At 43.2% G+C, this 26,805-nt stretch overlaps 1 protein-coding gene across 1 annotated transcript in view; it reads right to left on the bottom strand.

The window, feature by feature from the left end:
• The window catches only part of KCTD19 (potassium channel tetramerization domain containing 19), a 2,885,268-nt gene that overhangs the window by 862,843 nt on the left and 1,995,620 nt on the right, over positions 1-26,805 (bottom strand). The window contains exon 9 of the mRNA XM_086945566.1: positions 4,003-4,086. Coding sequence (XP_086801692.1) covers positions 4,003-4,086 — 84 coding nt within the window. The remainder of the gene's footprint in view (positions 1-4,002; positions 4,087-26,805) is intronic.

Here is a 26,805-nt window from a genome sequence, read left to right as displayed (position 1 = left end):
CAACGAGTCCGTCGACGAGATCGCCGTCGACACCAGTGTTGTTGATGCCATCGTCGACACCAGGCGTAGAGAGCTATCCATCGTTTACGACATAGTCATCATCGTCTATGTTCCCGTCGACGATCCTGTAACCAGTGTCGATACCACCGTCGACGACCACCGCTGTCGCCGATGACGCCGTAGACGATACCATCGTCGTCGATGCCGTAGACGACACCGTCGTCGACGACGCCATAGAGGACACGTAGACGATACCGTCATCGACGATGCCATAGACGATACCGTCGTCGACAACGCCGTAGACAATACCATCGTCGACGACGCCGTAGACGATACCATCGTAGACGACGCCGTAGACGATACCATCGTAGACGACGCCGTAGACGATACCGTTGTCGACGACACCGTAGACGATACCGTCGTCGACGACGCCATAGACGCCGTCGTAGATGCCGCCGTAGTAGACGACGCCGTAGACGGAGAGACTGTAATAGGCAATGATGTTGTTTTTGATATGAGTTTCACCTCAATCCTCGACGACGATGATGGTTTCTTCGTAGACGATCCCGTTGACGATGTTGGTTTCTTAGACTTTACCTCAGGAGGTATAGAAGACGGCTTCCTGAAGGGTTCTTCGACCAGAGGAGGTGATTTGTGATGGCTCAGAAGTCGTCTTTTTAACATGATTTTTCCCCAAAAGCATGTCCTTTACTCTCCTTTTCCACAAAGTGAGGAGATTTTTAAGGACTGCGCCCAGAAGACTCATTAGTGGTCTTTTTGAGGGCCTTCTCAGGACGTCCCCCTGAGGAATGAGTTTGAGGAGATTTTCTTCTCTTTTGAGATCTCCTAGATGTTGAGGATGACGCCTCATCACTGTCACTGGAGATAACCTCCTTTCTGGCCTTAGCGTTTGGCACCATATTAAAAGGCGACCCTCACGATCTCTCAGAAACGTACTTAAAAAAGTGCGACATACCTTGCAGTCTTTGGCCTGCGGGTATAGACAGTAAATACAGTCAGTGTGAGGTTATCAGCGTAGAGCAACTTCTTGGAACAAGTTGCACAGGCACTAAATAATCCTTTTAAAGATAATCCACAGTAGAACAGAATCCAGTAGAATTCCTAAGAACAAAGTTCTTTAATGAAGTTGAAAACACAGAATTTGAGCAGAGCTCAAAGGAGACTCCCTAGCCCAACGTGCGGTAGAAAATCTGAGGGGCAAAAGGTTCTCTCAGGAGTGTTCTAGAGGGTGAGGAGCTCTGATTGGTTCAGGGAAAAGTTTGGTCCTTTTTTGCATAACAAAGGCTGTGGGTTGCAAAAGGGAAATGGGCCTAGGCCTCTTTTCAGTTTGCTATACTGCTAAGCATTGCTTTTTTATGTACCGGAGACTCCCGTCTCGACGACGGGGAATGATTCAGGTATGTGAATATTTGAAAGCTCCAATACTGGAGTAAGTAACTGTTATAGGTCACAAGAAAGACAGTAGAGTTGTGAAACACGCGTTGGCCAGTGTCTGTGATGATAAAGATAGCAGTACTGAATTCATAGGAACAAATGTGTGCATTTCCTTTCGCACCAGTATCTTTTGCTACAGACTTCGAATTGAGTTTTGGTTTGGGCATAGCTTACAAGCGGCAGCTAAGGGGAAGGCACCCCACATTATCGAGGTCATTCTGTCTTGACTTAAGAGACTCCTGTTTCCTCTCTCTCTGTGTAACTGTGAAAACAGCAGATGGATCGGAACGCTAGCATTGAAAGTTCTGCTTCACTACAAAGTACACTAACACGGATATTCCCCACTATTATACAGCTTTATTGTAAATTATACTTTTACTTACAGGTTTTGCCAGATTCTGCACATTTAAATCATGTCTGGGAGAGGCCTTTAAATTCTATGATTAGGTTTTCTATCTATTATTACAGGACTTTATCCGTCAGACCCTCGGATGAACTGCAAATTGGTTAAGCTTTTTTATAAACACGAACAGGTTCTGAAGCTTAAATCTTTAAGTGAGGGTCAACCCATCGAAGAACAAATGTCTGCCATAACCCAGTCTGCCTGTATGTGAGCTCATTGACTGAATTTAATGCTGAACATACCCAGCTGGAATCACGCATGATCATTAATGGTCTACTGTCTGGTAGTAAAATAAGATGTCTTGGACTTGATTACTAATTCATAATATTATTTTAATTGTAAAGAAAATTAATAAGTGTAACTATGTCAATCAAATCAAAACTTGTACAAATAATTTTAATACATAGGGTTTTTGAGAGAATTTTGATACTTGAGGTTAGATCCTTTTTTAGTTGTGCGAAATTACATTGATGAATAGTTTTTAAGTATGTTCTTAATCAATGCTCATCAATGCTCGGAAGTTACTGTAATGATTTTAATTAATTGTACAGTTAATAAAATAGGTATACACTCATACTTATCTATATGTTAGTGGGAGAGGGATGATTGAGTGGGGGAAGCTAAAAGATAGCACTGGGTGGAATTTTCCGTACTAATGTAATTGACTGTTGCAAGGCCAAATACCATTTGTCTTCTGCGGTGGTCTCTGAAAGTCCAGTAGTAGGGTGCATGAGCACCAACCAAATTAGTAGGGAGTTGCATGTGTATTTTTATCATATTGCAAAACTTACACTCACGAATGGGCCTCTCACCAATCCTGCTGCATCTTCCTTCTTGGAAGCGTCTAACAGCAGCAACCGAGTGCAGCTTATGTGGGAAAGCAGAAGAAGAGTGTTCTACATCTATTATGTATTTGCAGAGAACTGGATCTTGAACGACGACTGCTTCTGAAACCCATCTTTAAAAACAATAGAATAAGATCCTCTAGACAAACAGTGAAGGCATGCCTCGGAGGTGGAGACAAACAGCTGGCGTGTCGCTTCGTATGACTCACGGTGGTGGCAGTGGAAAAAATTCAGAGATCTGGTGCACAATTACCTGAATGTTAAACCTGGTTTTGTCACTTCCAGGAACTGGCACCCACTCACAATATTGTTTTTACTCCTTTTATAGAAATCACACAATGTTAAAATTTGGAATTCATCGGCACAGCTGTTTACCAAATCAAGAGACCCAAAGTCATTTATCTCCAAGCACATGGTACCAGGCACTTTATGAGACTACAAACTTGCCAAAAACCCGTTTAAGGTTAATAACGATACGCCACACACACAACATTAAACATTTAAATTCATTGGTATGGCTGTTTTAAAATTTAAGAGAACTAATGTTATCTATCGCCTTGCACAATGCACCAGGGACTTTATGAGATCGTAATATGTTGACTTGTCAAAACCCGTCCAAGGTCAACAACTCTGCCTGTTAACTTAAACCAAGAAAGCCTTCAGTATTCAAGTCTTGGAAACCAAGAAACACGTTTGCAACTGTCATTCCACTGAAATTTGAGACTTATTTATTTCGAGTGGAATATTTTTTGTTTATCATAATTTCGAAGCTTCAGCTTTTTTTTGTTATCTGACATTAACCAGGAATCCGTTGTTTAAAATTATGCTCTTCGATCCTGCAATTATGGATTTTACTGTATTTTTGCCTTTTATGAGGCAACATCAAGATACTTAAAGGCATTTACCTGCATGCACAATGTACTAGGCATTTTTATGAGTGTGCAATAAGCAATCTGAACTCCGTTTGTCAACTTAAGCTAATAACATACTCAGGACTTTAGTCCAATAGTCTAGAAACCAAGTATTTTGTATTGCACACTGAATGAACTGTCAAAACGCTGAAGTTTTGATCAAATTAGCTAGAATGGATCATTTTATGCCTGATCACATAAGTTAAACCCTAGCTTTTTATTGTATGACATTGACCAGGAAGCAGCTATTTTTAAGTTATGCTTTCAAACTTGTAAATATGGATTTTTGATGTGTCATGTCGTTTATGTGAATATTGTAAAGGTTTTTATTAACTCATACAAAAATAAACGTACTTACTTAATTACATATTGTGACATGGTTTCTTACCTGTAGCCTTCAGAGTTGTAGAGTGCATTCAAAAGAGATGGGATTTGGTACTCTTCAAGTTCTTGAGACAATAAGGACCATTCTCTGTAACATACAGGAAATCAATTTAGGTATTAATGATGTATTTGCTATTTTCAGATTGCTTATATTCTATGTGCTTGCTACAAATTATACGCACACTGTGCCATTTAGTGTGCTTGTTGCTAGGTTCACGACAATCAAGCAGTTACAATAATATAGCATGTCGCCTGTCAGTTTACTTGTCAATACTCAGCATCACTATCTCCAATGATTGTCAGCTAATGATCAGATTACTTACTAATAATGCTCATTACCACTTGGTCTTTCTTCCTTCTCCATGGACTTACAATGTGAGTTCTCAGCAGTACACTCCCCCAGGGGAAAAAGCCAACAGGGCCAGAATGGGAACCAGAAGCAGTCCGAGCATATTATTTCAAACCAGCTTGAAAATGGCGAGCGAGCCCTACTATTGCAACAGGGGTTTGGGAGAGGTCTCTTCCCAAGAAAGATCTCAATAAATTTGTTATATATTGTATGTATGTATAGGCATTTATATAGCGCACTACTTACCCGTAGGGTCCCAAGGCGCTTCAACCGCTGAGAAACCCTTCCTGGCTTCCCTGAGAGATGGTCCCTTAATGGGTATCTCCAGGGTGAGACCAGGCATCCCCGGCGGTCTGGTGGGGCCGTTAGTGAAGATGAGGCAAGCTAATGCCCAGAGTTGCCGAGTGTGATCGCTGATCAGAGTGGGCACCGAGGCGAGAGAATTATCGAGTCCGCTGACCCTGGTCCAGAAACCTGCCGCGCCGGGAATCGAACCCTGGTCCCGGGCCGTCCTTTGCTCTCGGGTCTGCCGCCTCTAACCAGTGAGCCACACTACTTCACTCGCACTATTCAAATGCACTAAGTTTAAAAAGTAGGAAACAATGACCTTACATTGCAACAGAATACCCAGTTAGGGTGGTAAGCACAGAGATTTTTAAGCAGGCACAAAAAGTTAAAGCAGGAGAACATGAAATTAAAATCAACATGTTTATTTTAATATAAAAAAAGAGTGAACAAGTGATTTAAAAAAAAATTAAACTCATACAACTGTGCGATGGTTTAGAGAAAAAAATGAGGAAGACAATGTGCATCATGGCGGTTCCTAATAAGTAGTACAGCTTTACAAATGGGCAATGATGAAACGCATGGGATTTGACCCTGATTTCTGTGCCTGGACCAGCTAGGGTGTGAATGCGGGGTAGATGTCTGCAGACTTGAAACTTCAGATTGATGGCACGAGGTCTCCGATGTTTTTTGCCAGTGCTATGGAGCACTAGCCAAGATGGTGTTTCTTCCCAGGTGTTTATAAGTACTTCTGAATGCAATGTGCCCTTTACCTAGTAGGCTCTTCTGAAAGAGTTTGAGCAGGGTAGGGCAGCTGATTTAAACTTAAGGTTTTGAAGCTCCCCTGGACACAATGTAGGGCAGGCTTTCCTAAGCTCTTCTTGTATCATGCAGCTGCACAGCTGGAATATGCAATTCGCTGGTTTGATCTGTATGATAACTGAGAGAAGAGGTTGCAAGCTAGGTCCCACCCATTCCCTTTGTTCCCTACCCGAGGCCTTCACGTTAGGATCACAGGGGAGATGCTCTCTTCCATATATTGCTGCTCAGATGTTGACAATGAGGGAGAGGGTGGTCCTGAGTGTTTTGAAGAGATGCTCCTATGTGGAAGAGTATGAGAGGTACCCCTTAAACGAAGTCAAGGGAAATAGGGTCAACCAACCAATGTACAAAGAAATGATTCCCTTGAACAGAACTAGATAAACAAGGCACGAAGGTCAAAAGAACAATAAAAAGATTTGCTTATGTAAAAAGAATTCTTAACAATTTATTGAAAATACAAATGTTAAAAAAGTGGACATACAAGAACCACTATGGCAGGATTTAAAAAACAATAAAACTGTTTAACATTCAATATTGACCAGCAAGATTGAAACATAAAGACAGAACACAGTGAGACATGAAACTTGTACAGTACTAAATGTATATTCCAACTCTATTTCCAACACCTATGTTGTGCACACCACAGAATCGCATATCAACAAAGGTGTATGAGTCATGAATTATACTGCGATGGTGCGTCGACGCGTTTCGGTGGGTTTCCACGTTTTTATCCACCTTTGTCAAGACAACATTTGGTATCTGTCGTAGTGAGTAGGTCAATATGATCTCCCTTATGATTCTCTTTTGAATGTGGTCCGATTTTCGTTATTGATCACATCGGAGCGTGTTTGAGTAAAGATTTGGGCTTTATGTATTCCCCTCTTTGGTTAAAAAAGTCGTATGCATTGGACCGTCAGAGGAAGTATTCTGTTGATGGAGCTAATGGGAACTTTCAGGCACATGCATCAAGAAAAAAAAGCTAGCAAAAATATCGAATTGCAAAAAAAGGATGTTTGCTAGCGCATTTCAGCCCTTCCCAATGCAGGAACCTAATTACCGAAAATCAAACAAAATTGCAAAAATAAGGACTCGCACATATTGCGAAAAGCAAATATGCAAATCCTTATTTGTGATTTTCTTAAAAGCAATTGCGAATTGCGATTCGCTAATAAAAAGTCGCAAACCAATGCATGTAAACTCGCAAATAGCGATTCGCATGAACTTCGCAATTTTGCAAGTGGAGAAAAAGGGGAATCACAATCAGGTGGTAAAGTTATGGGAAAAAAATCACACAGGTGCAACCACTCAAAACCCAAAACTGACCCAAAAGGCCCCATAAGCTTTTCACAATAGCAGTGCTCTACGTGATGGCGAGAAGGATCCATGCAGCAGCGCAGAAGAAGAATACAGGATCGGATTTTCAGACTGCGCATCGCATTGCTGGTAGAAACAGAGGATGAAATCTACGATAAGTACAGGCTGAATGGTGCAATGATCCTATACCTAATAGCTGAATTGGCACCCCTAATGCAGAGCCAGACCCATAGGACCCATGCCATCCCCGCTCATGTACAGGTTCTATGTTGCTTGCACCTACTTGCCTCAGGCAGTTTCCAGGGGGTTGTAGTTGTAGCTGAAGGGGTATCACAAAGCTCCCTTTCACGTTTCTTAACATCCTTCCTGGACGCCATGATGACAAGGATCCACACCCACATCACCTTCCCTACAACCCAACAGGATTTGAACAAGACAAAACAGGGCTTCTACCAGGTTGCACAGTTCCCTCATGTGATGGGTTGCATAGATTGTATGCATGTTCCCATTTGTCTCCCAGCAGCTAATGAATTCATTTTTAGGAACAGGAAATCCAATCATTCAAGCAATGCGCAAGTAGTGTGCAATGCAAACATATCATATCAGACATTGTGGTGCAATACCCTGTAAGCGCCCACGACTCCGACATATTTTGACACATTGGCATCTACACCCGTCTGCTCAGGGGTGAATTTGGCCAAGGACATCTGCCCGGTAAAAACATATACTTATAATCTACACAAATAGACAAAATGGAATTGCATAACAGTCGCTAACCCTTTGCTTACTACCCTGTAGGTGATAGAGCATATGCCGTGCGGAACTATATATTGACGCCGTACCTCAACCCACACACACCACATGAGCAGAGGTACAATGCAGCACACATCAGCACACGTAATGTTATTGACCGAACGTTTGGACTACTGAAAAGTCACTTTCACATCCTACACAAAACTGGTGGATCGTTGCAGTACCTTCCAGAGACCTAATGCCGGATTTTGGCTGTATGTGCCATGTTGCACAATATTGCCACCCGGAGAGGTATACCCATTGAGGTGTCCGACAGTGAGTCTGAGGGGGACAACCAGCCACCGGCACAACTCCGACAAGCCCACGAGGCAAGCTCAGCAGAAGGGCAAAGGAGAAGTGCAGACATCACACAACATTATTTCTGAGGTATGTAATGATGAGACAAGACACTTGATTTTCGAACAGAAAAGTTTTTACTAACATGTGTAGCCACACAGAGAATGGTGCAAAATAGAATAGTGATTGTATTCAACAAGTAGTAAATTAAACTAATCCAGGTCCTGGAAGTCAATCACTATCATGGTTTTGTCCATGGTTACCTCACCATGGGCAAATGAATAAGGAGATGTCATCCTAGTGCTTCCTGCCACGCACCCCCAAACACCTTTCACCTCCATCTGCAACATCCCCCTGGTGAGCACCAGAAGGTGTTGTGCTGCGGGTACTGCACCTCCTAGCAGTGGACACTGGCACCGACAGGCTGCAAAGGCTGGATGCCTTCTCACTACCCTCCTCCCAGTTAAATTGTTGCCACCAACAGTAGCAGCCTGGATCTGATCCACGGCAGTGGTCACTTGACCAAGGGCCCTGGCCAAATCCACAAAACAATGGCCTATATCTATTTGCATGGGAACGGAGTGATGTGAGAACAGCGTAGTGGTGTTGCAAAGGTTGTTGTTGTTGGACCTGGTATAGCCACCATGAACTGCTCATGCCTTCTCCTCTGTGTCTTGTGGCCCGCATGCTTGCGTTGGTCTGCCTATTTCCCTCCACCACTGCTGTGATTAGTTCCAGCCCACTATCTGTTCCTGGCCAATTAGGTTAGTTGCAGCTGAAGTGACCTCATATGACTTCCTTGCAGGCGCTGCACCCTCAACATCTGGGACTCCACGTCGCCCCACATATTTGGAGCCTGGTCATCCTGAGCAGCAATGCGGGCCCTTGAACAGTGCCTCCGTCCTCGTCGGACCAGTGCCTGGGGTGTAGGTGTTGTGTTCACAGGTGGCTGGCTAGTCACAGGAGTGGGTGCAGGAGCCACCATAGATTCCATGGACTGCAGTGATGGAACTTGGGCCCTGCATTTGGTTTGTGTGGGGGGGTTGCTTGCTGGGGCAACATGTGTCTCCACGTCAGTCTCTGCAGGAGTCTCCGAGATGTGTAGACATTCACTGTCTTCCGAGTCTGCCTCTGTTGGATCTGGATGTGAAACAGTGCTATGTTAATTTGTGTTAAGGTTACTGTTGTGTGACATTCAGCATACTTGGCTCACATTAAATCACTGACTGCCATGCATTGTTGGTGTGTTTAACTTGCCATTGTTGTGGTTGACTACCCTCTTGCCTGATATGCCTACAACTCCCATAATGCATTTTGCGTATGAGGTAAAACGTGGACTAGAGTTTGCCTTGTACACTGGGGTTTGATTGAGGGGATGTGCACGATTAAACATTACTTTGAAGTGTATGGTTGCATGCATTTTACCTTGTGTGATACTTGGCGCTCCAGATGTGTCCTACTGGGTCACTCCCACTACTGCTTCTGGCTGGATTGTGGACTCCACCAGGTCCTCCAGAGCTGTATTGTTGGGGACTGTAGATGGGCCCCCTCCAGTACTCCTGGCCTCCTTCAGCTTTTCTGCTATTCGCTCCTTGGCACGGCTGCAAAGGTTGTACCATCTCTTCTTGAGGTCATCTATGCTGCGGTGTGTGACCCCCACAGCATTCACCTTGCTCTTGATACATAGCCATATCCTGCTTTTTCTGGTTGTGATGTCATCAGCATGCTTCCAATGCGACAGGCATTTGACGATTTTGCAATTTGCGATTTTGCAATTTGAGAGATCGTGAAATGCGAAATTGCAAATTGACTTTTCCGGGATTTGCGCATCGTATTTGTGGAATCGCTATTCGAGATTGCGAATATTACCGATTCGGTGATTTTGCGGTAGGGGGTTCAATCATTGCAGATAGCGATTTCTAAATAGCAAGTCTGTATTAATTGCTTTTAGGAATCGCTAAATGAGATTTTGATGCATGTACCCATTTATCATTTGAATACTTGATGTGTTCGACTCTAATTCAGGAAGGCAGTTTAAGGGTTTGGCAGATAGGGTACCACCAAACTCTAAATCAGGCCGTAATGTCCTGATTTAGAGTTTAGCAGATGGAGTGGCTGAGAAAATACTTCTGCTGTCCTGAGGGGTCTCCACCCGCTGGCCATGTGGAGAACTATCTACATTAACAGAAACCTGCAGTCATAGTGGTTCCTGTCAACATAGGAATGGTTTGACAGATGGTACCATCAGCCATGACAGCAGCTCATCAAAATGTTCCATAGTAAGAGTTTGTTTTTGAAAAACAAAAAATGAATGCCACTCACACCGTGGGAGTTTTCTCTTGACAAAGCCAACAGGAGCTCAGTCAACACAACTGTTATATGCCGTCCTTGTCTAATTGAGGCTGGTGGACCCGAGGACTTGGCAGACGGGGACACATTTGCTACACTGTACCCTATCCACCAAGCACTCAATCAGATTTTAAACAGTGCTGAGGCATCTTATTTAAAGTGCAACAGTGTACAACATTAGGATAATGGATGTGTTCACATATTAAACATTTAACATTTCTTGCAGCAATTTGTTCAATGTAAAATATTGCAAATAATACAATTTAAAACATAATTAACCTCAAGTACAAACAATTTTCTAAGATGGAATGGTACTTTGTGTTAATGTGCTTGGGGTGCTGCAAAGATGGCTATCCCATTCCAAAAGTAAAAGGCAAAACCTTCCTTGTTATCTCAGTGGTTCCATAGACTCTGGTCAATAATGGCCATAGAGAAAATGATCAGCAATTTGGAGGAATGTTAAACATCCTTTAAAGGACAATGTAAACCACTACAGGAGTACGTCTAGGGGTGTAGCATCACTCTCTATACCTCCAAGATGGAAATTAATGGATCAATTCACATAGGCAATAGAGTTTAAAGCCCTAATAAGTAGGTGGGCATCATTGAAAAGTTATACGGTGGAGAAGGACATAATGAGGCTTCTAAATTAATTAGACCTCACTTATCAGGGTGGAGGGTTAGAAGGGCCACATGGCACTTATGTTTTCTTGTTTGTTCGAGAGGATCAGGAGTTGCTTATTTGAACCTCTGTATATTACAATAGCTTGACGATATGTGACACTCTACCATTTTCTAATGTTAAAAGCCTAATAAAACTCATATAGGAAAACTTACATAACTTCAAACAGCTGTGTAGAGATTTTGAAGGAATAAAGTGGAAGACAATGTGCACAAGTCAAATGCTTCTCATGTCTTGAGTCTTATAAACTGCCTTGTAATGAAACATTTTACTTGCTTAACTTCAGAAACGTGGGCACTTTTAAAGAGGTAACATTGCTTGGACAATTTGCTTTTGTAGGCAAAATGATCAATGATTGTGTCATTGCTTAGCTCTAGGAATACATCATTTTCCATGGACATGAAAGAGAATCACACAGCCTGTTCGAGATGTACTTGAACATTGAAAGAAAACCTTTCACAAGTCACCAGAGAAGAGGAAAGTGTTAATTTAAAGAGAGAAAATTCGGTTTTATTGTACATGTAACACAATAAGAAACTGTAGCACCAAGAACAGTCTCTGTGTGTCTTGCCCATAGGCTTTTGTGAACATGACAGTGTTATACCATATTCAAGGGTGAGATATGGGGTGGCTTTGTCATGTATCTTAATTGATGGCATCATAAACTTCTGCAAGACTCATTTTTTTAGTCTGTTCGACTTGGACACAAAATCAACCAATTCATACTGCAGTTTTTCAGGGGATTCTTGTGGGTCAAATCTAGTTAGCATGCCTCTTAGGCCCTTATTATGAAAAATGTAGAATTAGGTATGGAAATACCGGTGACCAGAATCTACAATTCTGGCTGGTATCCCAGCACCAAAGTTCAGTGTTTCCAGTTGTTTTTTCCCCAAGAACGGGGAATTACTGCTCATATCTGGTAATATCAGATATTATTCTGGGATGTTTTTCCCAATTCTGGGGCAAACACTGCTGCCACTTTTAGCCTGCTCTGATCAGAGGGAATGGGTTAAAGTGTGGGTTGGTGGGGCAGTCGTTTAAGGCAGACTTATCCCTGTCAAAAGCTAGAGCTTTGTTTTCTCCCCTTGTACTGCTTTGGGAGTCGGGAATGGCTGGGCTGTGATGCAACCCATAGCCCCTTCTCCTTCAGCAGATCTGACAGGGCACACAGTTATTCCGTCTGGAGTTTGGGGCCTGATCATTCTGGCCACGGAGATATTCAGAATTGTGAGATGTGATATTTCACCTGAAGTACAGCTCTGGGTGAAATGCCAAAACTGTTTATTAGAGCCTTAATTAATCAAAGGCATTTTCTGGAAAGTTCTGGAGAATGTTTTTAAAGTTTCTGGGGTCCAAGCATGGAAAATATACAGATAGCTTACAAGAAAACAAGTTACTTACCTGTAACTTTGGTTCTCCAGCATTGGAAACTTTCATAGATTCTTATGCTTGTATAATTCCCCGTTGTCGGAATGGGAGGCCCCGGTATACATAAAATAGCAATAGAAACCATCACCAAAACAGAACCTAGGCCCATTCTTGTTTTGCAAACCATCCACCTCTTTTTGCAAAAGAGACCAAAAAATAGGAACAACCACTCAGATTAGCCCCTCCCCATAGAACCCTCCTGAAAGAAGCTCAGAACCTCATATTTTCGTAGATGTAGTGTAACCACACCACCGAAGAAGCTAGAGGCTGAGCTTTCCCAGGGAAGGAGGGAATCTATGAACAATTTCCACTACTGTATATCCAAAGTTACAGGTAAGTAACTTTTTTTTTTTTTTCTTCTTACTCTGGTATTGGAACTTTCATAGATTCCCATGCTTGTATCAGAGTAGCTAGCAGTTATCAGCACATGTTCAGGACCATGACCATTATACAACCAAGAACAAATCAATAGCATATTCACCATAATGACAATTTCAATGGTCAACAACATACTTAGCAGCATTAGAACATATAAACATATGAGGTTCAAAAATGTGCAAGGGCTGAAAAGACAGTAACATGGAAGGAGGGATGAAAGGGAAAGCTCACCACTACTGAAAGAGGTTCCTCAGGAATGTCTGACCGACTGCTGTATCATTCCGCCTTGTAAACGTATGAGTACTGCTCCAGGTCGCCGCCCTGCAGATCTCCCGGATAGGAACTCCTGCAAAGAGGGCTGTCGAAGAAGAAATCGCCCTCGTGGAGTGAGCACGTATCCGACCTTCCAGGGGCTTACCCACCCCTCTGTGACAATACTGGCTAGCGCTGGTAATCCAATGAGCAATCCCCTGCCTGGAAAGAGGAAAGCCCTTACGAGGGTCACTAAAGGACACAAATAGTTGAGAAGACTTCCTGAAGTCCTTAGTACATTAGAGATAGAATTTTAAGCACCTCTGAATGTCTAGAGAGTGAAGTGCTTTTTCTGCCAGAGTAGCTGGTTCAGGGAAAAAGTTTTAAGGATAACCGGCTCATTCAAATGAAAGTCTGAAGGTACTTCCGGTATGAACTTTCGGTTGGTACGCAGTATCACTGTATCTTTTTTGAACTGGAGAAATGGTTCCTTAATGGTGAGAGCCTGCAATTCACCCACACGTCTAGCAGAAGGCAAGGATAAGAGAAGAGCTACCTTCCAGGAGAGGAATTTCAACTCCGCCCAGTGAATAGGCTCGAAAGGAGGCATCATGAGTATGCGATAACCAAGTTAAGATGCAAAAGAGGAGGAGGAGGCTTGACTGGAGGGAAAACTCTGAAAAGGCCCTTGAGAAACTGTTTGATTATTTGTGCCGACCAGAGGGAAGGACCTGAAGATGTGCGTCTGAAGCGAGAGATGGCTGCAAGGTGCAGCTTAATAGAAGAGTGAGCCAGTCCCGATTTTGCCAATGAAAGAATATATGGAAGAAGTTTATGCGGTTCAGACTTGAAAGCATGGACACCCTTTTGCTGGCACCAAATGCAGAAACGCTTTCACTTCAACTTGTATGTCTTGTTGGTACTTGGGGCTCGTGGCTGAGAGAGAATCTCTCTACATTCTGTTGAAAGAGTCAAATCAAGAAATTATCGCTGCTCAGGAGCCATGCCGAGAGCTGCAGAGATTGCGGATCTGGATGCCAGACTTGGCCCTGGGACATCGTCAACAGCGAAGGTATCGGCTGCAACGGAAATGGAAGGTCCAGGGAGAGAAGGAGCAGTTATGTGAACCAAACTGTCGGGGCCACACAGGAGCTATCAGAATCATCTTGCAGGGTTCCGCTTTGAGCATCCTGAGAAACCTGGGGATCAGAGGAATGGGGGGGAAAGGTGTAAACAAATGCTCCTGACAGGCCATCGAAAGTGCATTCCCCAACGATCCCGGATGGTGAAGCCTGCTTGCGTAAAATCTGCATTTCTTTTTCTCCGGCGTGGCAAAGAGATCTACGGAAGGCTTGCCCCATCTGCGAAAGACCTTCTGAAGAGTGGAGTGGTCCAGTTCCCGTTCATGGCTGACTGATTTTAATCTGCTCAGCATGTCCGCTGACTTGTTGAGAACGCCTGGAATGTGCTCCGCCTTGAGTGATACACCCTGCTGGATTGCTCATTCCCAGATTGTCTGGGCTTCTTGAGACAAAATTCGAGATCTGGTGCCGCCTTCCTTGTTTATATAATGCATGGCTGTCGTATTGTCTGTACATATTAGAACTGCAGACTTTTGTACTCGCAGAAGAAAAGCCTGCAAGGCCAGGCGAATCGCTCTGAGCTCCAGCGGATTGATATGTAGAAGACGATGTTGGGGTAGCCAACGGCCGCTTACATGAAGGTCTTGCAGGACTGCTACCCAGCCCTCCAGCGAGGCATCTATAGTTATTATCTGAGGAGCAGGGGCGATCCTGAAGGAAAGACCCAGAAAATTTTTCTCCACGCTCGTCCACCATGATGATGTATCCCTCATGGCCACGGTAACTGACACCTTGTTGTCGAAGGATCTGTCGACTTGGCGCCACTGCAAGTCCACCTCCTCCTGGAGAGGACGCATCTGTAACCTGCAGTGAGGGATCAGAGGGATGCAGGAGGAAATGGACCCTAGAAGGGACTTGTAGAGGCGAACTGAAAGTGACTGTCTTTTTAACAGCAGAGGGTGTAGTGTAGTTGTTATATTCCCAATAGACTCTGCGCATTGGAATAACATATACTATAGTTTAGACGTAGGACTGAAGTCAACTAGGTCTCTATCGTATATATTGGACTTAATTGTGAGTGCCAGCTAGCTCAGAGGACACTAGAAACTTTCTTGAATAAACAAGAAGGGATTCGTTTCTGACAACCATATAACATGACAACTTTGTTTCCCCAGAATGAAACATATCTCTAGAGTCGCGGAAACAATAGACGGCTATTTCACTCAGTCATTCGTGCATGTTTCGTTTCACCAGAGTTGCTTAGAAATAGAGAGACTGGCATTTTCAATAAAAGTATTTATTGAACAGTCTTATTTCTTAAGCATAAGAAATGCACTGCTACAATTGAAATGCTAGTTAAGAAGTACGAGGCATATAATACGAATAGTATTATAAAATAGTACTGTAAAAGCATGATATGGCTTCTAAGCCATAAACATAGAATACATAAAATGCATAAAATACATACAGTGATAAAATAATGGCTAAAAGTACTCAACTGGTGATTCTAAAATACGACTACCCCGGTGTACCTAACCTAAGTCTAGTACGAGGGAGGAGTAAGTGTGGTGTAGCTTAAGTCTAGTAATTTTCTGCCAAGAATCTGTTCCAAGAATTCTCTAAGGGTCTAATCAGCTCCGTACCTTGGTTTTAGAATGATAGAGGTCTTGTATCTCTCTCTCAGGACTCGATCTCCCAGCAACCCGCAAGGGTAGCCTGGAAACACCGGAGCTGGATTTCTCTGCAAGAGAAAAGACAGCGTTTTCTCAGTGCGTCAGTTGGAGGGTCAACTTCCTTCGGCACTTGCAGCAGCAGGGCGTCGGGCAAGTAGTTAGTCGATCTGCTCCTAAACCACTGTGTCTTTGACTGGGCAAATGTAGGCATATTTATACTTTGAAGGTGCCGAGTTTGACGTAAGATTGGACATAATATCGTCACTAGTGTCCCAGTTCCTTGAAAACTCCAGGAGTTCTTGGATAAATTAGTATTCAAGCAGGGGGAGGTACCTGACTGCTGAAGGCTGTTTTTTCCAAGAAAACGTTGTGGATTCTCGGAGTTTAGTGGAAGTAGCCATGCCGTATTTGGGCTGCACAGGATAGGACTAAATAAGGTAATGATTCCTTATGCCTATATAAGGATTGGGTGAATTATACCTATATATGGTCATGAATCGGGAAAATTTCACTAGGGTCCTAGATTCCCACATAACACCCACTCCACGATTATTAAGTTCAATAATACATAAGCACGAACATATCTAAAGCAAAGTGTTCACAATCCCCCCCCAAAATACAAAAAATGCATTTGAATAGGCTTGTGCACATGAAATGAGTATATACTGTATGCAAAAGTTATAGGCGTCATTTGAAATCAAGCATAAATCATGAGCATATATCCTCTTATTAAATAAAACAAAAGTACATTAATCAATTTTATACCTGAAATCTGTCCGAAAGCATACGTTTTTTTAACTGTGTTTGTTTTCGAGGTTGAAGCCAAATATTGTCTTTTTAGGAAGTTCAAACATGAAATCTTGTTCTCTAAGAATAGTTCTACTTCAAGCAGATTACTCTGTGCCCAAGTTCTATTTTGGAAAAAAAATTCAAATCAGTGAATTGTTTTTGAAAAATGAAGGCCGAATTGCAGAGTTCAGGGAACGCTGTGTGAATTAATCAAAAGTTATTCTCAGGAGTGTCAGGAGAAAACATCAGATTATCTAGGCTGGCAAAGAAACCGTCTACTGTAGTAGGTGAAAGTGGAACCACTTCAGTTAGCAGATCAAAAGTGCAGAAGTGTGAATCATCACCGTCAGCGTTTGATGCATTAGCAATGTCCATAGTAGATGGTACCTGTGTGCCTGTAGTTTCTCATATCTCACCCTCAGTTAGACTTTCCGGTGAGACCTCAATGAATGCCATCATCAGAATAGGCAGCCGTTGGGGGCAGCACGATGCATGAGCCGTTACAGGACCTAGCAAAGCGTCAATATCCGATGGCAGTACTATTGGAAGTGTAAGCAAATGTCCAACACGCATTCCTGTCCGTAAAGCAGGCATCGAAGAACAGGTAAGATGCTATCTTGCCATATTGGTCTGAACGAAAGAAACCATGTTGTGTTCAGATCTCTTAAACGAGCCAAGCCAAGAATGTGGTATTATATTTACAAAGTCTTTATTATACTGTTTAATACATTTTAAATGATAATTGTAATGACGGTTTTTATCAAATTTTCTTCCTATCCTGTCTTTGATATTTCTGTCTTTTATGATTTGATAATCGAAATAAAGACTTATGAAACTGTTAAAGCCGGACTTGCCATATCGGAGCAGAAGGAATAAAAATTGAATTCCTGCTACTAGTCCCAAGATGAAAGGCAGGCCGCCGAACACAGAGTGCAAGAAATTTGGAAAAAGGCAGAGGACTGCTTCGAATGGTGTTACCAGTCCCGAAAAAATCGTCTTCAATACATGGGCGATGCCACTGGTATCAGACATGTTTAAGATTAGACTTAACATTTCTGCAAAATGTACTGGGCAGTTTGTTGATAATAATGCATGTATCTCGGCAGAAGACCTTGCTACTTGCAGATCATACGTTTCTCTAGACGAGGTCAGCAGCACATTTTTTAGTAAAAGAATGGCTTTCATTCTGCTCAAAGTATCAATTCGTATAGAAGAGATATTCAGTGAAGGCCATAAAGCCGTCTTCCTTCCCGTCTCGCTTTTTGGATACAATACTTGCATACAACAAGTGACCGTGGATGACACAGTTACAGGATAACTTTTTCCCGGCAACATGCCACAACAGCTGTGATCATTTAGCATAACGTAGCTGCCATTGGATAGCTGCCTGAAAACCTGTACTATTGCTGTGGAGGAGGACCCGTGCAGGTGGCAAGAGAGATTATTTGCAGAACCGTCGCAGGCTCCATGCAAATTAATACCCTGGTACAAAAGTGTACCACTCAGTGAGTTTTTACAATTATTACCATTAAGGAATACTTCATGTCCCGTATTCCAACATCTGTGTGTGTATGGTAAAACCCAGGTCGACTTAATGTATTCTTTACCCAACCTTTCATACAGGCCTGCTGGTATATGCTCCAGACAATACTGAAACAGGAAAGACGTCACTGGTATCGTAATGGTGCCATGAATTATCCATTCAATGACCGGTTTCTCAGAAACGGTTAATTGTAATCTTTCGAGTTTTTCAATGCTCAGCACCGTATAGTCTGCTCCTCTTTGTGCCAAAGAGATTTGTTTATATGTAAGGTTAAATACAGTAAACAATAATGTGGTATTGATTAGATGCCATGGCACATAGCCTGGACTCAGATTTTGCAAAGTCCAGCCGAGTGGCATGATAGAACGTAATTGAGACTGGCCATGTTGTAACATTAACAAGTCTTGTTCTATGATGTCAATGGCAGATGACACGATGCTGTTCAAAGAATAAATTCTGGAGAACAGAGTCGATAACCCATTGTCCACTACAGATAGGCTTTTTTCTAAATTAATATTATCAATTTCTCGTATTCTTTCTGCAGTTTCCATTTGTGTCACTTTCCATATTTCATTGTATGCCGCATATTTTCCGGCGTATATGAAACGTTTTTGCCGTGGTTTGCGAGGCCCCATTAAGAAATCTCGCAAATCATTGCTTTCTTTAAGTAAAGATAAGTGTTGTTTAATTTCTGGAAGTGTAGATTTCTGAAGCCACTCAAGGCACAGTTTCCCTACACTCTAAGTGGTCACTATCCCTGGATGTTGTCTCTGGGGATATCTTGGATCTGGCCTATTTATTTTGAAACCCTGTTGAGGTTCCGTGACGATTTGAACCCGTGTTTTCAATATTGTCGGAAATACATAATATTGGTATCAGCGAACCGCAAATGATCCATTTAGCATATCCTGGTGTTTTCGCTACGCTACGAGCAAGAGTAATCCTTTTATAAACACATTTCTGATCTACCCACGGCATCCATCTTAGATCATGGCCGCCATTTTGTGTTTCTTGCCCTCACATACGCAATAACCTTTGATCACTTCATTTCGATTAAGGACACGTAGCCTTAGCCGGAGATTCACCTCCTTTCATGACACGTGCACCTTAGACCAGATCACGCTGTAGCTGCATGACTCGACAAAGGCTGCCTCCTCTGCCCGAGGCCAGTCCTGCTAAACTGGTCTTTGTGTCCATTGTCCTGATCATGATTAGGCGGCCGAAGCCGGTAGCCTTGCCCATTTACAACCCCCAAACATCCCTTATCCTGCTTTTCTATCTTCTGCACCTGGCTCTGCTCCTTTCCTTCTGGGCCTTTATTAGGGGGAGGTAACAAAATTTACGATGAGGCGGTCCGGGTCTTGAATGAAAAGTTGACATGAGATTATGATGGAAAAGTGGGAACCCCTCGTTCGTAATGTTTTGACATCAGATATTGTCGACGATTCCTATGTACACCAAATATTTATTGTTCATGACACAAAGGTTTGGGAATGTACTAACATGTGGAGAATTCGCCTAAAGGCCAAAATTTAGTATATAAGGAGCAACCCTCTTTGTACAATTTGAACAGGCTCCTAGTTACTGCCCATGCGTAGTTTCTGTGACTTCTGTGTCCCTGCAGTAATAAACCTTTGGTCTTTGACGCCACCATCGAGAAGCCCGTGTTTCTGTTCATTTGTGCACCAAGGCAGGTGGAACTCCGGGGTCTTTGGGTGTTGTTCCCTGACACCTCTGGAGGGAACCAAAAAGTCCAGAACTCCAATTGGCGCCCAACGTGGGGCGACGTCATTCGGTACCGGTCCAAAAGCCTGAAGAGTTCGAGAAGCTTCGTGTGAAGATTCCTGAGGGAGGCGCCCCACTTCATCGATCCCGGCATATCGCAAAAGTGGCCCGACGTTCTCTTCCACGAGGGTTCCCGTTCAGGACGGCTGCAGTGGGCCGTTGCCTTGACCGTCGCCCTGTATTGGACCCGAGGTGCAGTCCTTAGTACAGCGAAACGTGACGGGTTTCTCCTTGGTGACGTCTTCAGTGCCTCAGTTAAGTATTTAGTGATAGCTAGCTAGTTACTTTGTGAGGGTTGCTAAAATCCTTGATCGGTTCTTGGTTTGGTTTGGTTTCGTAAGATTATCACTGGTTGTTCTAGTTACGATAATCTATTTGGTTTAGTTTTGGGTATCGATACATCAGTTCGTTTTGGTAGGCCTAAGTTCTTGGTTCGAGTGCACATATCTGTTTTTGTGTTTTGTTTGTTTTGTGTTCCGGACTGAAAATGGTAAGTCGGAAAAACTGTATGTTGTCCTGTTTTAGTTGCAACAGTGACTCACGATTGGAGGACTCATGTCTGGTTCCTCCGATTGGGACTCCCCTGTATGACTTGTATTGTAAATATGGTGTGGGTCCTATATCTTATAATGAGGTGTGGGTCCGGTACACTAAGAAGGATGGTGTCCTTAGTTGGCCACTACATGGTAGTTTTGAACCTGAAATTCTTGATAATTTAGAAGCGAAATTGTTTAGAAAGAAAGCCCGGCCGGCAATGTTTGATTCTTTCCGTTACTGGCGAAAAGAATCCAAACAGAGAGAAATGAAAAGGTTAAAGAAAGAACAAAAAGAGCAAGAAGAGTTGACCCTAGAACAAGCAACTAAGCAGTTGCAGGCTAACGAGTGTGAGAAAGCCATAGAGGTGGCCATTAGAGAGCACAATTTAGCGATCGACAAGTGCTATCCAGCCTTGCCATCGAAAACAGCTAAGATACTAGAGGACTCTGAAAACGATCCTCTGCTATCTTATTTGTTACGGTCGCCTCCACCGTATGCACAAGGTGCTACGGCTCCACCTTTACCGAATGTACAATTGCCGGTTGCTGGACAACCTGGTATTCCTGCTCCTGTCCCTCAGAATCAAGCTCCCGTACCTCCTATGGTCAATGTAAATGTTCCTACGGCTCCTCCTCCTCCTCCTGGATTGCCAGCTTCTATACCTGTATCTGTCTCGCTTACACCTATTGTTCCACAAACTATCTTTCTCGATACTTCTACTGTTCCGCTATCTGTTCCTACCTCTGGTGTGTTCTCTGCATCTGCGAGTGTGTTGACTCCACTTTCTGTTCGTCGGAGAATCACTGATTCTGTATCTAATATACTGTCTCCTTTCTATAAAACTTTAATCAAGACTCCTACTTCTGACTCTGTTCAAAGACGTAGTCAGCTTCCGAGTACTGAGGAACGGGGAATTTTAGAGTCCACGGCTCTCAGATGGATTTCGAAGAGTAGGAGATATAGTACGAGAGATGTGCTAGATACGTTTATGCAGTGGAAAGAACCAACACAACGGTACGTCTTTGACGAAATGTGCTCGTTGTTACGTGAAGAAATAGAAGAAGACGATGTTGAATCTAATTTAGAAGATTTAATTAAGGTTCAGAAAGAGTTTGCTGCTGGAATGATAGTGGGTGATAATATAGAAGAAGCGATGGAACTGATTTTAAGTTATAGGAATGATCCATCACTTCGTTCACCAAGAGATTTGGAGAAAAGCAAGACGAAATTAAGTCGCCAATATCCAATGAGGGAGGTTCCTCCAATTTGGCGTGAAGCTGTTCAAGCCGATCATAATAATGGTATTGTAGCTGCTCCAGCGCAATTCCAAAGGGTGTGGATACACATTCCGTGGAAGCGAGCTGAAGTGCTAGCAGTGAAACAGGCCTTGCCAGATCCGCGTAAGAATCCTGCTGGATACTATAAGGAATTAACACAGACAGTTGAGGCTTGTATAATGAACTTAGCAGACATCGATATGTTATTTGGCAACGTAGTTCCGCAACCAGTGTGGGCTAAAATTCGTAGAGAGGATCATCAAGTTGCCTTAGGTGGTGACTGGGCAGCTATCACTGCAGCGGATGGTCAGCAAGTAGGTGGTGCAAAACCCGAACCCCTAATTGCTAATCTTCCAGGTAGAATAATTGATTTAATGAAGACTCTGATGCCCGCATTGCGTGTTAATTGGGACAAGTTATCAGCATGCAGGCAGAAGAAAGACGAAAGTGTCTCCGACTTCTTTACGAGGTTCGAAGAGACTTTTGTAGGTCATAGTGGTCAGGACATGAGCACAGAAGGAGGGCAAAGACTGTTTGTCGATAAATTTGTGCATAATTTGTTACCTGAATTATGCAATAAATTAAAAGATTCAGAGAGTGCGTGGGCTGTGTCCACAACTGCGCAAATACTTGCGACTGCACAGTACTACGAAAACAGGGATAAAGAGGAAAAGGAGAAATCAGAAAAGAAAACGAAAGACTTAAAAACTAAAGTTCTTTTACAGCAGGCGTATCCGCCTCGCACGAATCAGACTAATATGCAACAGGGTTCGTATCAAAGAACAGATTATAGTACATCAAGACCTCAATATCAGTGGAACCAATGTGCATACTGTAAGAAAGAGGGTCACTACAAGAATGAATGTCCGATCTTAGCGCAAAATAATGCAGCAGCAGCTCAGAGAGGTCGTGGTGGTTTTGTGCAAAATTCTAGAGGTCGAGGGCGGGGTGCTGTGCCTCCACAAACGAATGATCGTCCTTCCAATCACTTTGATCAACGAAATGGACAGTCTGCCCAGCAAAATAGATCTCAACAATATCTTGTTGAAGATTATTGTGAAGTGGATGAGGGATTTCAGCAAATTGGGTACTAGGACAGCCATGGACAGAGAGAGGGAGTAGTATCAGTTCCAGTGGATCAGAGTGGGCCTTATGTCGCAGTAGCAACATCAGGTGTAGTCGAACCGTTTCTGTTGGATACTGGTGCCGCAAAAAGTTCTATCATTCATGCGAAACTCCCTGGCGCACCTTTGTCCGGCTCAACAAATGTTTCTGTAGGTTTTTCAGGCGCCCCTGTTTACAACCCGATATCTGGTCCTTTGTCTATTTCTGTTGGACCATGTCACTTGAAAGCACCTCTGATTTTGACAACAGGTTGTAATGAAAATCTGCTTGGTTTAGATTTGTTAAAACGACTATATGCGACATTGTACTGTTCTCCGGAAGGAGTACAGCTTACGTTGGGTAAAAATATCACTTCTCCGATGTACTTGTCAATGGATGCACTCCCGCCAGAGCTACGCTCACTCCCTGATTCTCTTTGGGCGACTGGTCCTAATGATGTAGGCCTTTTAGAAATACCACCATATGTAGTAACTTTAAAAGCAAATGTAAAATTTCCAAGAATTCCTCAATATAAAATATCTAGTGAAGGTGAGCGTGCACTTTTATTGATTGTGCAAGATTTGATTAAGAAAGATGTGATTGAAGAAACGAGAGGAAATGTCTGTAACAGTCCTGTACTACCGATTTTGAAACGAACTGATCCTACCAAGCCTCCATTTTATAGGTTTGTTATCGACCTTAGAGAGGTTAATAAAATTGTGGTCCCGCAGTTTCCTGTAGTGCCAGACATTACTGCCTTGTTAACACTGATTCCTGCTACAGCTACTTGGTTCTCAGTCATTGACTTGAAGAATGCCTTTTTCAGCATTCCGATAGCCGAGGAAAGCAGAGATATTTTCGGCTTCTGTCTAGGAGGTCGCAGTTTCAGATTTAAACGCGCTCCACAAGGCTATTGTGAGAGCCCATCTATTTACAGCCAAGCATTAAAAAGCCAGTTAGATTCCTTTGTCCTTCCTCCAGGTTCCGCTCTAGTACAGTATGTAGACGATCTTTTAGTGGCTGCTGATGATAAGGAAACTTGCAAAGCAGCTACGATCTCGTTATTGCATCATTTGTCACAGTATGTAGACGATCTTTTAGTGGCTGCTGATGATAAGGAAACTTGCAAAGCAGCTACGATCTCGTTATTGCATCATTTGTCTAATTTGAATCACAAGGTGTCACCTTCGAAAATGCAATACTGCTGCCAAGAAGTGACCTACCTAGGTCATCTCTTGTCAAAGGAGGGAAGGAAGTTGACCCCAGAGAGAATAAAAGCAATTACGCAGATGAGTGTTCCACGCACACAGAGAGAAGTACGTGCCTTTCTAGGTATTACCTCTTACTGTAGGCAGTGGATCCCAAATTTTTCTCTTTTAGCAAAACCGTTGGTAGCTTTGACTGGGAAAAATGTTCCGAGTCCGGTGCCATGGTCTGATGAATGTCAGGAGAGTTTTTCTGAATTACGAAATGCACTTTGTTCAGCTCCTGTATTGGGTACACCCGATTACAGCAAGCCATTCACGCTCTACGTTCACGAGAGAGAAGGTTGCGCGTTGAGTGTTTTGACACAGAAGTTTGGTGACAAACAACGCCCTTGTGCGTATTTTTCATCAACATTAGATCCGGTAGCTAGAGCGTTGCCTAGTTGTTTGAGGGCTACAGCGGCAGCTGCGGCTTCCATTCGACAATCTGCTGGTTTGGTAATGAACAACATGCTAGTGGTCATGGTTCCTCATGCAGTGGATACACTCATGAATCGAACGAAGACACAACACCTTACCAGTGCGAGACTATCTGGTTATGAGCTGACATTACTAGCGAGTCATATTCAGATCAAAAGATGTAATGTATTGAATCCAGCAACGCTGTTGCCGACTGATCAAGAGTCGAGTGATTCCGAGCCACATGATTGTTGTTTTAAAACGGAGGAAGAGACAAAAGGACGCATCGACTTAAAGGATACTCCGTTATCCGATCCAGATGGTACGCTGTATGTGGACGGGTCATGTTTTAAATTGGAGAATGGTGATGTGACTGCTGCTTACGCAGTAACGACTTTGAAGACGATTGTGGAGACTGCAAGAGTGAGTCAGAATTCTGCCCAAGCTGCAGAATTAATAGCTCTAACAAGAGCGTGTGTTTTAGCTAAGGGAAAGAGAGTGAATGTCTTTACAGATAGTCAGTACGCATTTGGCATGGCCCATAGTTTTGGTCGTTTGTGGAGAGAAAGAGGTTTCATTACGTCCCATGGGACTAAGATCCAACATGGTCAGCTAGTTAACGACTTGTTGGAATCTCTAACCTTGCCGACTGAAGTTGCGATTATAAAATGCAGTGCTCATAAAGCAATCACGGATGATGTTGGTCGTGGGAATGCTTTTGCTGATGAAATTGCTAAACAGACAGCTAGAAACACGATGAGCAGAATGTATGTTGCTACGTCTGCAAGATGGATTGCTGACTCTGGAATGTGTGAAGATACTATGGAAAGTGTGAAAGAGATTCAGAAAGAAGCAACTGAGGAAGAAAAACGTGTATGGAGAGAAAGTATGGGCAAGTTGGATTCGAATGGATGTTGGATTGATTTGACAGAACAGCAGCGTTGGATGCTGCCTGACGCGTATGCGCTTGCAGTGGTGACAATGGCGCATGGAGTAGCGCACATAAGTTCTAAAGGAATTTGTAAGATGTTGGCTCCAGTCTGGAAGAATGATGGGATCAATAAGTGTGCAGAGAGAGTGGTGAAAAATTGTATGGTATGCCTGATGCATAATCCTGGCAAGGGAACTCCAACTCCAGCTGGTCATTTCGCTCCTCCTTCCTGCCCCTTTGAAGTGATTCAGTTAGACTTCATTCACATGGATCGCTGTAATAATTTGAAATATGTCCTGGTGGTAGTTTGTGCTTTTTCCAGGTGGATCGAAGCATATCCACTAAAGGACAATACTGCCCTATCAACTGCCAAAATTCTTCTCAAAGAATATTTCCCTAGGTATGGAATGCCACGGATTGTATGGTCAGATAACGGAAGTGAGTTTATAGGGAAAGTTATGCAGAGTGTGTGTGCCGGTCTAGGGCTGAAACAAAAATTCCACAGTGCGAACCATCCCCAGTCTGCTGGTTTAGTGGAGGGTTACAATGGCACCCTCAAGCTGAAACTAGCTAAAATACAAGCATCCACAGGTTTGGCTTGGCCAGACGCACTTCCTTTGGCTTTGTTATCAACGAGAGCAACTGTACATTCTAGAGTGGGGCTTAGCCCCTACGAAATAGTTTTTGGCCGCCCGGCAAATATTTGGGGTGTGCCAAGGCCTAAAAAGTTTTGTTCTCTAGAATATCCTATGTTGATAGACTACCTTTACGACTTGACTGCTAAATTGAGTCTTATTCACCAACAGGTTTTCGATGCTTTACCAAAGCCTCCGGAGAGTCCAGGGCATCAGCTGAAACCAGGCGAGTTTGTGGTCATCAGAAATTTCGCGAGGACGAAGAACCTTCAGCCGAGATTTGTCGGCCCCTTCCAAATCCTACTTGCAACGAGGACAGCGGTTCGTGTGGCTGGACGCAAGCACTGGGTGCATGCATCCCATGTAAAGCGTGTGCCTTTGCCACTTCCTTACGACGACTGGGTGAAGAAGGGAATTGGTTCCTCCGAATTTGAAAGCACGCCAGAATTCATCCCTTTCAGCGATGCCAAATTGATCACTGACACTCCAAGCTCTGACTCTCCTCCAGAAAAGACTCTTTTGAACACTGAACATTTGTCCCCTGCATCAGAAAGAACTCTGTCATCTGCGAACCTGAACACTGCAACAGCTACCAGTGAAACGTTATTTGCTGATCAGACAGTACCTGCAAAGCAGAGATATAACTTACGAAACCGTAAAATGGACAAATAAAGCAGGCAACTGCCCATTACGATATTTTGAAATTTTTGAACTTTTGCCTTCAGCCAGGAAGTTTGCTATTGTTTTTTTTTGTTTTTAAAATTGCCTTGCCGTCTGGGTAGCCGTAGGGTCGTGGCTGTGTGCCTAGTTGAATCTGCAGGGGTCTGACACAAGGTCGA

Source organism: Lissotriton vulgaris, chromosome 12, assembly GCF_964263255.1.
Source record: "Lissotriton vulgaris chromosome 12, aLisVul1.2, whole genome shotgun sequence".
NCBI lineage: Eukaryota > Metazoa > Chordata > Amphibia > Caudata > Salamandridae > Lissotriton > Lissotriton vulgaris.
This window is presented reverse-complemented; position numbering and strand designations above follow the sequence as displayed.